Source organism: Bactrocera latifrons, unplaced genomic scaffold (assembly GCF_001853355.1).
Source record: "Bactrocera latifrons isolate USDA-ARS-PBARC rearing strain unplaced genomic scaffold, ASM185335v1 scaffold_171, whole genome shotgun sequence".
Taxonomy (NCBI): Eukaryota; Metazoa; Arthropoda; class Insecta; order Diptera; family Tephritidae; genus Bactrocera; species Bactrocera latifrons.
Genome location: NW_017535197.1, coordinates 599,406 through 614,695, shown reverse-complemented (window position 1 = coordinate 614,695; position 15,290 = coordinate 599,406). Strand labels below are relative to the sequence as shown.

The window sequence follows — 15,290 nt, the reverse complement described above, 5'->3', positions numbered from 1 at the left end:
TCAACTATTGATGCCGCTGTTGTTATTGTTATTGTCACTTTGTTGTACTCTTGCATTGTAGTCGCACCCAACCCCATTCAAATGCCCATAACTATTCATTATTGGGTCATTCAATGGGTGCGGCGACAAAACGTGCGTAAAAGGGTCACCGCCGAGTCAAGCGACGTGCCAGCAGCAACAACAAAATGCCCAAAAATGTGAAAATATGAAGGAAATGGCACTCAACACACTCATAACTTCAGACACTCATTTCATTTGATTTTTTTTCCTGAAAATGCTTGCATTGTTCTTGTAGTCGCCAGCATCCAGCAAGCAAAGGGGTTATCAACAACAAGAAAGGGATGCCATGCAGCGAAAGGGTTCGCGCTCTGTGTGTCGCCRCACACAACATTCAATTTCCAAAGCAATGATATTTGCAATAATTTAATATTGAAACTATCAAAGATTTATAGAGGTACRAGCGTTTCCGTTGTTGTTGTTGYCACCAGCGCCCGAGTACAGCCGCACGAGTACGAACTGGTGAAGTGTGAACGTTGCGGATGCGCTGGACCGATGCAATATCCTTTCTGCTACAAAAGCTTATTTGAAAAACACATTGATATATGTAGAAATTTGTTTGGCAAGAAAACGGTTTCGGTAACGTTTATTATTTATTTATCTATTTATTGACACTCCTGTGCTTTCTCAATAAAATGTCACTTAAATGGATTCTGTAGACCACATGCTGATTACCAATATTGTTTATTATAATTTCAATATTTTGCGAAAGCCGTGTATGAATATCAAATATGCCGAAATGCAGATTTTGTTTAAATATAATGTTTATAGAATAAGTAAAAATGGAGTTTATTTTGTATAAATATTTATGTAACACACTATAGTGTGGAAAAATATAACTATTATTAATAAATAYGATAATTAAACCCYGAACMGGGTATATTGAATTTAACGGGGGATCCAAGTAGWGGTACTTTCTTCAAACGASAGATCACGAGAGAGTTGTGTCAAGTTTTTTTGGTTTGCCTGAACGAAGTTTCCAAATCGCTCAACTTTATTAAGAAAATTAGCGTTCTGCAATTCGCTCAACTTATGGTCAACATAGCCGGCCTACTAAGGGTACTATTCGCAGCACTAGCACCTTCTTTAGGCACATTCATTAATGGATAATATTCGACTGTTCGGTCGTCCAACAGGCAGTGAAGAAAATATCATAGCCTTAGGTTAGAATGGTCTCGGAGACCGTATAGAGTCGATTCGGCACGTTACTAGCAAGTTAGTATGGAACGACTTGGCGAATTTTACGCCGAGATCTTAAATTGAAAGCGTACAAAATACAGCTTGTCCAAGAACAAGCAATATCGTTTCGCTCTATGGGCTCTTGAAAAGTTTCAAGAAGTTCCGACATTTTGAGCCAAATTTTGTTCAGCCATGCGTCCCGTTTATGGCTCAATGGGTATGCAAACAAGCAAAATTGTCGCTTTTGAGACGTAGAGCAACCTGAAGAGATTCAAGAGCTGTCATTTCATCSAGAAGAAACAAYGATTTGGTGTGGTTTSTGATGACAGACTATTTGATGCCTGAAATTGAAGCTCGTGATCTCGGCAACATTTAGTTTTTCCTGTGAGAATATGTAAAGTCTAAGGTCAATACCGCTTCGTTTCATGCCTTGGCCGAAACATTACGCGTGTCATTCGCCAGTTACAAGACGAAATGCTCGAACGAGTCATCGAAAATTGGACTCAACGGAAGGATCATCTAACACATAGCCGGGGCTAACATTTGAAAGAGATAATCATCAAAAAATAAATGCCAAACAATTTTCTTTCGAATGATAAGCATTCCCCAATATATTTGAAGATTAAGTGTTTTTTCTTTAAAAAAAGTAGGGAACCTTAAAATGGATCACCCTTTAGCTGTCATACAAACTGAACGATTAAAATTAATTCCTTGCATTAAAAATTGTTTTATTTAACAAGATATATTCCCAAAATTTTCAAGGGTTATCACCATATTGCTCGTGGGAAATAAAATATCGCTGTAGCATATTTTCTCGAGTATCTAAATGTGAAAAAACATTTATCAAAAAATTTCTAAATAAAGAAATGAGGATTGCACCGCAACATAAGAGCTATTTTGCCCTCTTGGCTACCTAATCGACAAAACCAACTCCGAGCTTTTACTCAGTTTGCTGTAACGGCATGTCGACTTTGTCACCCCTCTCCCTTTGGACCGACCCCGCCGAAACAAAAACTCGTTATTTTCCACTTCTTCTCGCTTTCGATTTGAATTTTGATGAATTTCTGTGACTCTCTGGCAATTTCGACACAATTTTACTTCAAGATGATTATGTTCTGCTTTCAACTAAAATTGTTGGACAATTTTTTAAGATAAGAAAAATTTACTCACCGCTTCTTTAGCTTCAGGAATTTCAATACATTTTCGCTTCAAGCTATTTATTTACTCTGTAACATATTGAGATGTAAAAACTGTCAAGATTACCGTTGCCAAAAATGCACAAAAATTCAAAAAAAAAAAAAAGAAATTGACCCAATTGCTAAAACTGCCAATGCTAATGAAATTAAGCAAAATGACAGCGAAAAGATTTATGGCGTTTCAAACAATTAAAAGTCAGCTCAGGGAATTCTGAATTTTAGCGTCAACAATAAACGCATTCACGAAGGCAGAGAAAGGCGCAACAAATACAAAAGAATGCGACTGACAGGTCACCCCACACAAACCACATATCTTCAGGCATTGAATATACATATGTAGGAAGAACAACAATGTGCTAGCATTTCCTATTGACAGGCGGAAACGGAAGACGGCGAAAAGTCACCACGCCGTATACCTCTCTTCGCGGCATAAAACTTTATTATTATGGATGAAGTGAAGTTTTCAGTTAGAGAAAAGGATGAAGTATTTTCCCCTTTACATTGCAGTTCATTTTCACTATGAGTACACTTTTGACAAACACATGCCACATACATATGTATGTTCACATGTGCGTTTATAACAATGCATAAATTTCATTGCAAACAAATTGCGTCACTTTCGATACACCAGAGACCTGGCTGATGAGCCCATTGATAGGCCAAAGGTTTGAGCACCCCACTCGATGTTGATGTCGCGAAGGTGAGCGTATGCGCATGCCTATATACATACTTATATGAAGTGTAGCGTTAATAAACATAAGTTTTTATGAGCTGTATAGGGTTAACGCGAAATTTGCATATAGCGACCGCGTGCAGCAACTTGAAAAGGGATAACACAAAAAACCTGCCAATTTTAAAGGAATATGCTCAAATTGATAAAAATAAAATCTTTGTGAAAGTCAGAGGAGGGGAAGTGTGTGTGTGTGGCTTGTTACTTTTCAGGCATAGAAATTTATTGGAGATTCTATTAAATTTGATTCGAGTAGGAAACGCGGCATTGAAGGCGCGTGTGCTTAGTCTACGTGTCGTGGAAGAACATATAGTCGACGGCTTACAACCAATTTAGTCAACGTGGCAGTGATAAGAAGACAATAATGATAAGCTTGATGTAATTTTGTAAGAAAAAACTGCAATGTGAGGCATTTCACTGGTTTTTATAGTAACTACAATGTGCTTTATCGCGTTCACATCGTGCCTTATTTAAATATAATATTTATGAAACACTAAAATATTATGATCCTGTTAGCGATTTCTTTGTGTGGCTTACCTTGAAACTGATTAGTCGTTAAAAGGCCCGATTGCTTTTGGTTCCCGATATAATGTTTCGTTCATGTGATCGGYGCTTCAAGGCATCCCACACGTAAGAATATTAAACGCCGTCGAAACACTGCCTCGAAGTGATCAAATAGACTGTAAACCTTGTAAAGACAGTCTACGTAGTTGGTACGGACTCTGATGTACAATGATGTTTACGCAGCAGCAATTCTTCAAATTATGTGGGGAACTGTGTGCTTTCTGTCTGTATTTCAATAAACACTCTATTTCGTTTACAAATAATCATAAGAAATCAGTTACAATGAAATAATAGTAATTAACATAATTATTTACCTTGGCAGCTTCTCTGACAGTCCGAAACTCAATATTTTAAATTAAAACCCTTACTGCGGCTTGGCTTACCCACCTTTAATAGAAATCGATTTCCGTTAAACGGCGATTATAGTCTATATTGTTYGCAGTCACTTAATGCACTTAATTTATCAATTTAATTAAAATAAACTTCCACTAGCAATTCGATGTTCATAAAAATGTTTCAGCTCCTAGTCAATTTTTGCACCAGATGTTATTTTTTTATACTGCAATTTATTGTAGGTAACGCAGTTTGTTCATTAGTTACCACCAAAACCATACAAKTATTCGTGTACGGCGACATCTACGTTTCAAGCTTTACAGTTTTCATGTCTACAGAAACGAAGAACTAATAATTAATATGGAAAAAATTAATCTTACAAATAAGACCTGGTAAGCCTAARCAAACAGCTGATTTATTAAATTCGRTCCRATCCACACAGTTCGCGTAACACAGCCATTTATTRRTAAGGTTCTTTAGCAAAATCAAAAAATGTTGCAATTTGCTAGAGTTGCAGTACGAAGTGGTAAATAACAACTAAACACTTCTGTTAACGAATATTTAAAGTTTTCATTGATATTACTTRCAGTTGCTAGCAGCCACCGGACGGTCGTAACCCCACTTTTGAATAGTGCAATAAGTCGGCGTAATTTTAGTGCACCTGTGGAAAATAAGGATCAGCCCATCGATATACCCAACCCTTTCGAAAAAGAGCGACGTGTGTGCATTCTTTGCAAACACAACATAGTACCAGACTATAAAAATGTGAAATTGCTGTCCCAGTTCCAGTCACCTTACACAGGTCGTATTTATGGCCGACATATAACAGGATTGTGTAAACAAAAACAAGAGCAAGTAGAGAAAGCAATTATTCGTGCACAAAATTGCGCAATGATGCCGACATATCACAAGGAAATGGACTTCATGCAAGATCCGCGTCTGTTTGATCCTGAAAAACCAATACGCCCACATAAATACTAAATGGCACAAGGCAATTCTTAGGTATTTAATGTTAGACGTTATATTTTTCGTCAACCAAATTAGGAAATAAATATCGTGTTAATTCTAAAAAAGTGCTTAACTTTGAATGTATTTATGTAATATCGTTTTATTTAACGAAAGCAAATGTATCTTGTATTTTTTCCAGAGCTTTAGCAAAGTCTGCTTTCCACTCTTCTACAGCCCGACTAAGTTCCGCAATGCGTTCYGTGTGTTGCTTACGATGCTCGAGTTCCTCTTGTACGATTTTTATTTGCTCCAGTAATGATTCCTTTGACACTTGCAAATCTCCATCTGGTTGGGACTGCTCTATGCTTTCCTCATCTTTATTACAATAATCTGCCGGTATATTCAGTTTTACAACCAATTTTGAGCCAGATGTCTGAATGTTTTTAGACCTGTCTTCAATGGATGTATTAAGTTTTTCATCTTCCATWTTTAGGAAAAGAGTTCGTAAGCCGTCTACCGATTTTTTAAATTGAAATTAAAAAAAAAAACTAAAATTTGTCCGTTTAAATTTAGCAAATATAATTGTTTGGAAAATAGTTGAGGATTGATTGAAATTAGTTACTTTAATTTCTTTAGCGCTGCGTTTAATGTCCTTTTATTGAATCAAAAGAAAGGAACATGAAGTATTTAAACAAATTTTTACGATTTTTTTGCTGCTGATGTAGAATACTCTTTTTATGAAGCCGATTTAAATTTTAAAATATTTTTTTTTATTTACTTTTCTTTTGTAGACATGTGTGAGAAAAAGTCAAGAAGCAACGAAAAATGGGAAAACTCATATAATTATAAATTAAAATTTTATATGCGTACTATTATATGTAAACGTAATATAATATTCAGAAAAATTTAGATTTTTACTCTGATTGTCAAATATATTAAATTTATTTCAAACAGTTTTAAATTAGTATATTTTGATACATTTACATATATATTTTTTCCATAAACTAAGAAAATCGAGCCAATGCGTGATAAAATTGCTTAGCAAATATTTATATCTAGTGTAAAACTCGTATAACAGGTAAAATATAGTCATTCAGCACAACTGCTGAACTTCGGAGATAAACTACTCATCTGTCAAAAATAGCACCTGACAAGCGAAGAYAACAGAATAACTAACAGATTTTAAYATAAATTAAACCAACGGTGCGGTGTGTGGAACAGTAAATTGTTAGCATTATTTCCTTGTTACTAAATATTTCTGTTTATTTCCGTTTATTTATTAATTTTGCTGATATTATAGTGTATTTGTGCGCAACCCTTAATAAAACAAGCAAAAAATCAAGGGTGAGGTCGAGCAAGCATAATTCGTGACGCGAATACTAAAGTGACGGCAATAATCGACGCCATTTTTTAACATATGTATGTAAGACTAATTACCTAAAAAATAGTTTCGTAAAAAAAAAGTGCTGGTTTGAACAGAAGCAGAGCTAAATGAGCTTAATTAATTTCCTGAATTCCAAGTTAAAGCCTTCCGTAGAATGCGAAGCTCTATGTGAAGATGGTTATTCTGCAAACAATTTGATTGCAGACGATGCAGARCAACTTTCACGAGGCTTCCTGGCTTATGCCGTTTCTAAACCCCCTGTGGAGATTGTATTTGACTTCCCTAAAGCTGTTGAAGTGAAGGTAATCAAGTTATGGAATAGCAATGGTGCTCTACGTTCGACAGCATTTGAGCTTCATGGCAAGTTTGAGGGTATTTGGGAACGCGTTGCTTATGCTCGTGACCTTGCTGAGGGCGTCGACTCTGTAACGTTTTGCTATCAAAGTGATTATAATTCTCGTAGTAATGCGGAAAGTGCAGCTACTCAAGCACAAAGCAAAAAAGCATTTTTCTTTAAGACAGCGCATCGTTTACTCTCCAACGCTAGTAGTTTGAAAATAATAATTTGTGCTTCAAAACGATGTCCACCAGTGCTGCGAAAAATCGAAGTATGGGGTTTGCCTTCTCGATCATTGGAGAAAGCCGATCGTGAACTTGTTAAAACAATCTGGAGTGAGATAGTCAATCCACATGGTTTTCAAACGACAGAAGACAGGCATCGTCGCTCACCCACTCGTAGCATACCAGAATTAAATGAGTACTCAACTTTGAAAATTCCAGAAGAGTTTCTTGATGAGATCACTTGGGAGCTAATGGTTTGTATATTAAACTTTCTCCATGATTTATTAATACCATATTTTTGTTTTCTTTTTCAGATTTTCCCTACTGTACTTCCCTCAGGTAAAATTGTGGACCAATCCACAATAGATAAGCATTCTGAAGTGGAAGCTAAATGGGGCCGTCTGCCATCGGATCCTTTTACTGGCCTTGAATTTACCTCACAACGCAAAGCAATTCTCAACCTCGCCCTTAAGGCACGCATAGAAAAGTTCCTTATGGAAAATTCCGAGCACTTCAAAACAGTACCACGTTCTTTAGGGAGTTCTTTTGTTCGGCGCAGCAAAAATCGACATGCTTCACAGTTTGCAAGCTTCTGTCAACGCAACAGTTCCAGTATCGGTACTTACTCATCATTATCGGCGGCATTTTACAAAACTTCTTCTCAAGCGTCCGCCACAGCTACATCATCATCAATACCGCCGCCAAAACGCCCCAGACTTAGTGATAACTCCACATATCGACTGGAAACATCTCTTACCTCTACAACAACACACACCACTTCCAGTACTCCGTYATCACTTTCCTCCAAGTCAACGCCATTTTCTGTGGCCGCTTCATCAGCCTTATCGACAGCATCTTCCACCCCAATTCGGACAGGCATTGATCACGCCATTCAACAAGCATTAAAAAATGTCACACGATATACATGCCCGCCCGCAGAAACGAAACCAGCCACATGTATAAGCTGTAAATCGGAACATTTCTCATATGAAATTGTTACATGTGGGCATCTGGTATGCCGTGCTTGCTTAGTACAGTTAACTAAGGACGAAATGTGCACATGTAAGGCGGGCTTTCGTACAGTCGATGTTGAGCGCTACCATAAATTGTAAGCGTTCACGCATTTGGCGATGTTAACGTACGAACTGATTAATGAACCTAAAAGAAGTCATTAAAGTGCTAGTTTTGTTTTATAATTTGTCTCAGTTTTGTTCGGTCACTGTTATGAATCGTTGGCAAAGTTAACTGTGCGGTTTGGCTAAACAAAAAATTGTTMAATTTTTGTTAACGTCGTCCAAGTGAAGGAAATTAAATATTGTTGCAAAGTATTTCAAAATGCTCGCTTAGAGTATTATTAAAAGGCTTTAATGAAACAAATCTTGTGATTCATATGATTCATACGCTTATGTTCATAAATACATTGATATTTTTTTATTATTAATTTGTAGTTTTTATTTTCCAACGATTTGTAACAGAGCTACTGAATAGTTATTTAGTCTCAGGCTAGTTTTTAATAATACTTAATCACATAAAAATAAACATGGAATTAATAAAAAAAACTGGTATTTCACTACATAAATAAACGAGTTATAGCGATACATGTAGCGTTGGTTAATTATAGTAACTTGAAATTGGTATTAGCCAACCATTCKAATTAGAATGTAACTGTGCTTAATTTGTGTTTTTAAAATTAATAGAATTACCGAAAATTCGGTTTTGAATCCAATCTATATCCACAGCTAATATATATTTGGGCATACTATATTATTATAAATACATATATGATAAAATAAAAGCATATATGAACTATAACATTTGCAAAGATTAAAATTTAAGTTCCGTATTAAGTGGTAAATATGTGCGCATACTAATCTGGGAATTATTCTCTGTAAAAAACATCCAAAAAAATATATTTACATTGAATAAAATACTTGAAATTAATAAAACACGTTTTTTTTATGAGGGACTTGAGGAGAATTTATACTATTTACATAATTTCAGCTACAATACTACATTTTATGCAATTATTTAGATTTTTAGTAGTTTATTGGTAAACATATTCTTTAACAGGTACAAGAATGCCTCAGTTTAGTTTCCACTTAGTGAATTTTCCTTTTCGTACTTCAGCAAATGAATTTTGCGCGTTCTCCCACCTCCATATTTTATATCACCGTTCTTTGACACCACACGATGACAAGGAATTACGATAGATATTTCATTACTACCAACAGCTGTACCTACTGCGCGTACTGCATTCGGTTTTCCAATTCTATTTGCGATGTCTCCATAAGTACATGTCTGACCAGAAGGTATTTTTAACAATTCATTCCACACTGCCTCTTGAAATGGGGTACCAGATACCACAACATTTAGTATCATTTCTTCGTTACTAAATATTCTATCAGYCAGAATTCGCGCTTGCCTCAAGTCTTCTAAAAGCAAAGCATTTGGCCAACGTTTCTGCAGCAGCGACTCATAATTATTTGTTCTATTCTCCTTGTCTTCACTTTTAGCAAAGTGTAAATAGCAAATTGCGTCATTCGAATCTTTAAGGAAACCCAATACAATGTCGCCAAATTGGCTATCAACAAGGCCGTATGAAATCCTAACAGGTTTTTTATTACAAAAGGTTTTAAGAACAACTTGTTTAGTTCCTAGCATTCTGATGAAATCATTAATGAAGTAATTGAATAAGTTGTTTTGTTATGATATTTGTTTTATTTTGCTACTGCCGGCTTTGTGGAGTTGCCGGACACTTCTTTTTACTGGGACAACGTAAAAGCAATATTATATTACTGATGATATATTAATGATTTGATTGATTCATCAGTTTGAAATATATTCGCTATAGGTCATTTGAACTCTTTTTAAATACAGTTATCAGTTATTACAAAGGTTATGATTGAGTACAATAATTTCCAACTGCTCAACATCTATTATTTAAAAGTCAAAATAGGTAAACAAATTTTATTCAAACACCCTGTTGTGCTCTAAATAAAATATAACTATGGTAGCACAAGTAATGGTAATAAAAACGCTTCTTCTTGTGGCAACTTTAGTAAACAACGGGTATTGTTTCATTTCCTATGGCGGACGATTCATTCCACCTAGTTTATTTCAAACACAAATTGGGAAAGATATCATAAATTACCAACATGTTTATGTTTTTTTGCAATAAATGTTTTTGGCCAAAGAATGTGGAAAATACAAGAAAATACTATTTTTCCAATTGTGGTCACGTCTTTTGTCAGTCTTGCACACCAACGGGGCTATGCCACATATGTAAGACACCCTACGCAGCCAGGACAATCGACGCCAATATGACCAAATCTATGGCCGTATATTTTGAGTCGCCGGTAAATGCATTTCGTCGATTTCAAAAAATCGTTCAATTTCAAACCATGCAGGATGCGCTAAACGCACATTACTACGTCAATTGCTTGCCGCAACAGATCCAAGCTGCACTAAARAAGCTTAATGGTATGAAGCGAATCGATGCACATTTGGATGAGAAGTTAGCACACGAAACCACACGTATTGAGAAACTGAAAGCTTATTTAGCTTATAAAAAACGAAGTTTACAGGAGCGGCACCAAAAGCATCAACGTCCGGCACGCGGCCGTTCCGCAACGTCGACCGCATACAGCAGTGGTCGAAGTTCACGCCCCAAGACACCGACCATAAGCACATTGTCGGACTTAACAATGCCCAGCGCCGATTGCACAAAAAGTACAAATTTAAGCAATCAAAGTGACTCATTCTTAGATCATGTGCGGAATGATTTTACCATATAAGATTTGAAAACAAATTGCTTGAATGTTAATAAATAAAATTAAAAAAAAAAGTAAAATAATTTCATCTTACTTCTGAATATGTGAATTTGAGTGAAAGCTGAATTTAATTAAATTATAAGTGGTTGTTTGTATATTGGTTGATGTATATTATAATTTGAGTAAAAATATAACTTAATTTAAGTGGATGTACGTGTGAAATTATCTAATTATTCAATTATTTTGCTTACATTTAAATTGAAAAACAAACTTAATTGAACTAATTTTGTTAATTATGATTCTAAGTTCTTCTTTGAATAATTTAGTATGATTGTGTGTGGTTTTTTTTTATTATATTTAGCTAATCGCCATAGTGTAGGTGTCAACAAACTACGGAATGAACAATCAATCACTTCTGCTTTATATTATTCGATAATGCAAGCATTTTGCAAACTAATGTGTAAACATAAAGTAACACGTGAACAGATCCCCAATATGTGAGTTGGTATGTGCTCAACGCCTCGGATACAGCGACTACTAATAAAAGTTAATCAATGTGTCGGGTGTATAATCTCGTGTATGAGAGAGTTAAACAATAAAAACGTGTTGAAATTGTTTTTTTTTTTATTTCTTTTATTATAATTTTTTTTTTTATAATATCTATAGATCCTTAATAGGCGAAAAACGTTTTAGCTAACTGTACTAGATTATCAGAGCGATAACAAATTCGATTATCAAGGGCTATCGCCTATAAATTGTTTTGCTACTTTTAGAAAATTTTGMATAAATTCAATAATTTCAGCGATTTTTTATTAGTTTGTGGTTGAATTTGTAACTGAGTGGTATTGAGTGAGGAAGTGAAAATGTGGCGATTTTTACCAGTAGCCTTCCTGGCTGTTACTGCAGCCGTTCTGATACCCGGAGTGCCACAGGATTTTGCCGCTAACGATATTGTGCTCTCTGCGATTTCGGGTAAGTGATTGTACGGCAATAAACTGATTTATTATGAAATATCGTCACCTAAAATGCAAAATAACWCAACAGCACTTTTTAAAAGTTTACAAGTTAATATATAATATAAACCACTCATATTGAAACAAAATGTGTGTTTTGGTTATAAAATGGTTATATATTGGATATATTGGACAGCGGAAGCTCCAACCGTTATAATACTTATGTTAAGGTAATAAAAAAGCCAATTTCAAATTTTTTTATGCTACGCTATTTTTTTAACTGTTTAGGAATGTTCAAATTTTAATAATTAAATTGAAAAATTATCACTTTTATTTATTTTTCGATTATGAACTTTTAATAACTAAATTTTAATATGAGCAATTCTTTAATTTTTATTATTATTAAGATGAAATATGTTAATAATTAAATTTAAATATGCACACTTTCATKTAAATATATATTTTTTATTAAATAGGTTGGCTAAAATCGATCGAAATCGTGACTTGCAACACGTGACGAATAACCAAAGTACTTACCGTCTTTAGTAACCATTCAAAAATATTTATATCCGTATATGTGTGTGTTTAATATTGTGCACGTTTAACCGATAATAACTTGACCAAAGCACCCGSMTGTTTTCAGCAATCACAAAACTTCATACAGAAGCAAAGCAATTATAATAATAAACCAATTAAAATAGTGCTTAACTACACACACACACACACGTATAAAAACATGTTTTCGATAAGCGGTAAATTCAATTACTATTTTACTTTTAGATGAGATTGCCCAAAAATTATCGGAAGAATACGTAAACTACTACAGCACAGGTGTTGAATCCGCAGCGCTACGCCAAATCAGCGCACAACTGGCACAGGCGCACACCAAGAAGGACCTTTTCACGAAAGAGTTGGATCAATTGTCTTTAGCTGATCAATTCGTTGCCTGCACCACTTGCCGCGCAACAGTTAATGTTATCGCGCGCACATTTCGAGAGCAAAATGGTCCGGAGGCCGATCAGAAATTGAAAGCCATTGCTGTGGATGCCTGTCTTAGGCTGGAATTGCAAACGGCAGAAGTGTGTGAAAAACTGATTGATTTTAATCTCGACAGTGTTATGTACATAGTCAGGAATACGAATATCGATTCGCGTACATTCTGTTCGTTATTCATGCAATTCAATTTCTGTAATGTGCAAAATGCCGATTAYAATTGGACGCTCACCATTGATGGCAGTGGCGCGGCTGTTACGACACCAAAATCGGATATACCCGCCAAGAGCGGAGATGAATTGAAAGTTTTGCAAATAACTGATATTCACTATGATCCGTTGTATGTACCTGGCGCTTTGGCGACGTGTGKCGAACCACTGTGCTGTCAGCGTCATGCCGATACCACAACGGGTGAAGAGGCGGCGGGCTACTGGGGCGATTATCGTGATTGCGATGCACCGTGGCATATGATTGACGACGCTTTGAATCACATCAAGAGTACACACACTCAAATCGATTACATTTATCAAACCGGCGATGTTGTGGATCATATGGTTTGGGGTACTTCCGTTGCGAAAAATAATGAAAGTTTGTGGAAATTCAACAATCGCCTAGCTGAGATCTTTCCCGGTGTACCAGTGTATCCCTGTATTGGTAATCATGAACCACATCCAATGAATCTGTAAGTTGAAATGTGTATAAGTATATCTATTGAATAGTAAACCAATTGTAACGTTCAAATTAGTTTCAGTCCAAATGATGTGCCAGAGAATATCAATACACTTTGGCTCTATGAACAATTATATGAACAATGGTCGGCCTGGTTGCCAGCTGATACCAAGGAAACCATTCTGAAAGGTGGCTACTACACAGTGTCACCAAAAGCCGGCTTCCGTGTGATCGCATTGAATAACAACGATTGTTACACCTCAAACTATTGGCTGTACTACGACGCCACGGATAAGATTCCACAACTGCAGTGGCTTCACGATACCTTGTTAGYCGCTGAAAAGGCAGGCGAATATGTGCATATACTGGCGCACATTCCCTCCGGTGATGGTAGTTGTTGGTCTGTGTGGGCGCGTGAATTTAGCCGATTGGTTGAACGTTTCAGGTACACAATTAGTGGCATCTTCAATGGTCATTCGCACAACGATGAAATGCTTATGTATTACTCGGGGAACGGTCACCCGGTTTCCATTGCTTGGAATGGTGGCKCACTAACAACATATTCGAACAAAAATCCAAATTATCGGCTGTATCATGTGGAAGAGCAGAGCATGGTAAGTAGCTATACAATAAAGTTAAGACGCAATAGTAATAATAATATAAAAATATGCAACTCCATTTGAAATTTAGCAAGTTGTGGATCACGAAACATGGATCTTCAATTTAACAGAAGCCAACGCTATTGGCGGTAGTCAAACTCCAAAATGGTTCAAAGAATACGACTTCTCGGCTGAGTTTACCGCAGATCTAAGCCCAGCTGGCATCAATACTTTGCTTGATGAAATGGCTGAGAACCCAAACGTTCTTAGAAAGGTATAAAACGAATAATTCAATGTAATTTTCATTTCCAATATTAAACATTCTCCTTTCCGTTGCTTCCATCCTAGTTTTGGACTTATAAAATGACAACTGCCGATCCGAAAATCAAAAAGGGTTGTGATAGATCTTGTCTGCTTAGCACGATCTGTCGCATAGCGGTACATGTGAATACTGAGAGAGCGCGTTGTGAAGAGCTGCAGGCCAAACTGACTACTGCTGTAAGTTATTCCGTTAGCCAAATATAATTTCGGTACTAAATATATTACAATACCATTTTCAGTTGGACAATGAAACCACTACTCCAAGTACCACCTCTACAACGGCTACCTCAACGTCGTCAACCGATGCAACGACAACTGAGGAAGCCACTACCAAAAGTTCTGGTGATAGCGGTGCGGCTTCCTTAGACAACTCAATAATTAACCTTGCACTGGCAGCAATAATGGCAATCATGCAGCATGTTTGAAAACCTAAAAATTGTTCACTGCATGGATGTCTGCTAATTCATACTCGTATTACTCCTAACTTATTAATATTTTGGTACTTACTATTAAATTCGGGCGGACCGAATGTTGGAAATCAATAATAAMAAAAGTATTGAGTAGTTAAGCATTAGTATTCAATATTCGTAAGGTCCATATTCGASAGAATTTAGTACTTGATAATTAATGGACTCACTAGTGCTGCTGTGGAAACTTTACCCGAAATTTTGTTAACTCATAAACTGTATTAATTGAAAGCTCTACTTTTGATTCTTATTTTGCTGAGCTCCAGCAAGGTTTTCGCTCTTTTAGAATTACACTGGTTGCGTTAAAAATCAATGAACTCTGATTTCTGAGTTCTTCTTGAGATTGAGATTTATACTCATTTAGTATTTTTTCTACAAATCTTGTGGGTGAGACTGAATAGATGCTTCAACATCAGACTTGCAAAGGCTGGAAAATTTTGACAAGATTTTTTGCCTTTCTGCAGTAGTTTAACAGATTTYCTGTGYTYTACTCTAGGCTAAAAAGATCTTGCTTCCTAAGTGTTTAAACGCAAAATTATTGGAACTAGTCTTTCAGCGTCATCTAT

At 36.0% G+C, this 15,290-nt stretch overlaps 5 protein-coding genes across 6 annotated transcripts; 4 read left to right on the top strand and 1 right to left on the bottom strand.

The window, feature by feature from the left end:
* The first annotated feature begins 4,474 nt into the window (after nt 1-4,474).
* On the top strand, nt 4,475-5,298 carry LOC108966912 (28S ribosomal protein S18c, mitochondrial). 2 transcript variants are annotated; one of them, XM_018930060.1, is made up of 3 exons: nt 4,475-4,585; nt 4,649-5,061; nt 5,207-5,298. In XM_018930060.1, exons 1-2 carry the CDS (start codon nt 4,552-4,554, stop codon nt 5,038-5,040), a joined length of 426 nt encoding a protein of 141 aa, XP_018785605.1. In that variant the 5' UTR covers nt 4,475-4,551; the 3' UTR covers nt 5,041-5,061; nt 5,207-5,298. The 2 variants fall into 2 exon arrangements, with proteins under 2 accessions (XP_018785605.1, XP_018785604.1); XM_018930059.1 differs by lacking the exon at nt 5,207-5,298 and having other exon boundaries at nt 4,649-5,151.
* An 856-nt stretch (nt 5,299-6,154) lies between these two features.
* Nucleotides 6,155-8,393, top strand: LOC108966889 (RING finger protein 37). Its single transcript, XM_018930027.1, has 2 exons — nt 6,155-7,206; nt 7,267-8,393. The coding sequence occupies exons 1-2, from the start codon at nt 6,499-6,501 to the stop codon at nt 8,062-8,064; spliced, it is 1,506 nt and encodes a 501-aa protein (XP_018785572.1). The 5' UTR covers nt 6,155-6,498; the 3' UTR covers nt 8,065-8,393.
* Nucleotides 8,394-8,490: 97 nt separating this feature from the next.
* On the bottom strand, nt 8,491-9,673 carry LOC108966891 (methylated-DNA--protein-cysteine methyltransferase). Its single transcript, XM_018930028.1, has one exon. The coding sequence runs from the start codon at nt 9,611-9,613 to the stop codon at nt 9,041-9,043; it is 573 nt and encodes a 190-aa protein (XP_018785573.1). The 5' UTR covers nt 9,614-9,673; the 3' UTR covers nt 8,491-9,040.
* A 599-nt stretch (nt 9,674-10,272) lies between these two features.
* On the top strand, nt 10,273-10,746 carry LOC108966917. Its single transcript, XM_018930066.1, has one exon. The coding sequence runs from the start codon at nt 10,273-10,275 to the stop codon at nt 10,744-10,746; it is 474 nt and encodes a 157-aa protein (XP_018785611.1).
* An 820-nt stretch (nt 10,747-11,566) lies between these two features.
* LOC108966914 (sphingomyelin phosphodiesterase-like) lies at nt 11,567-14,825 on the top strand. Its single transcript, XM_018930063.1, has 6 exons — nt 11,567-11,694; nt 12,456-13,350; nt 13,414-13,951; nt 14,028-14,210; nt 14,285-14,434; nt 14,497-14,825. Exons 1-6 carry the CDS (start codon nt 11,586-11,588, stop codon nt 14,680-14,682), a joined length of 2,061 nt encoding a protein of 686 aa, XP_018785608.1. The 5' UTR covers nt 11,567-11,585; the 3' UTR covers nt 14,683-14,825.
* Nucleotides 14,826-15,290: the final 465 nt, after the last annotated feature.

What these genes read in the sequence shown, in the direction of transcription:
- LOC108966912 (XM_018930060.1), top strand. Translation starts at nt 4,552, where the DNA reads ATGTTGCAATTTGCTAGAGTTGCAGTACGAAGTG.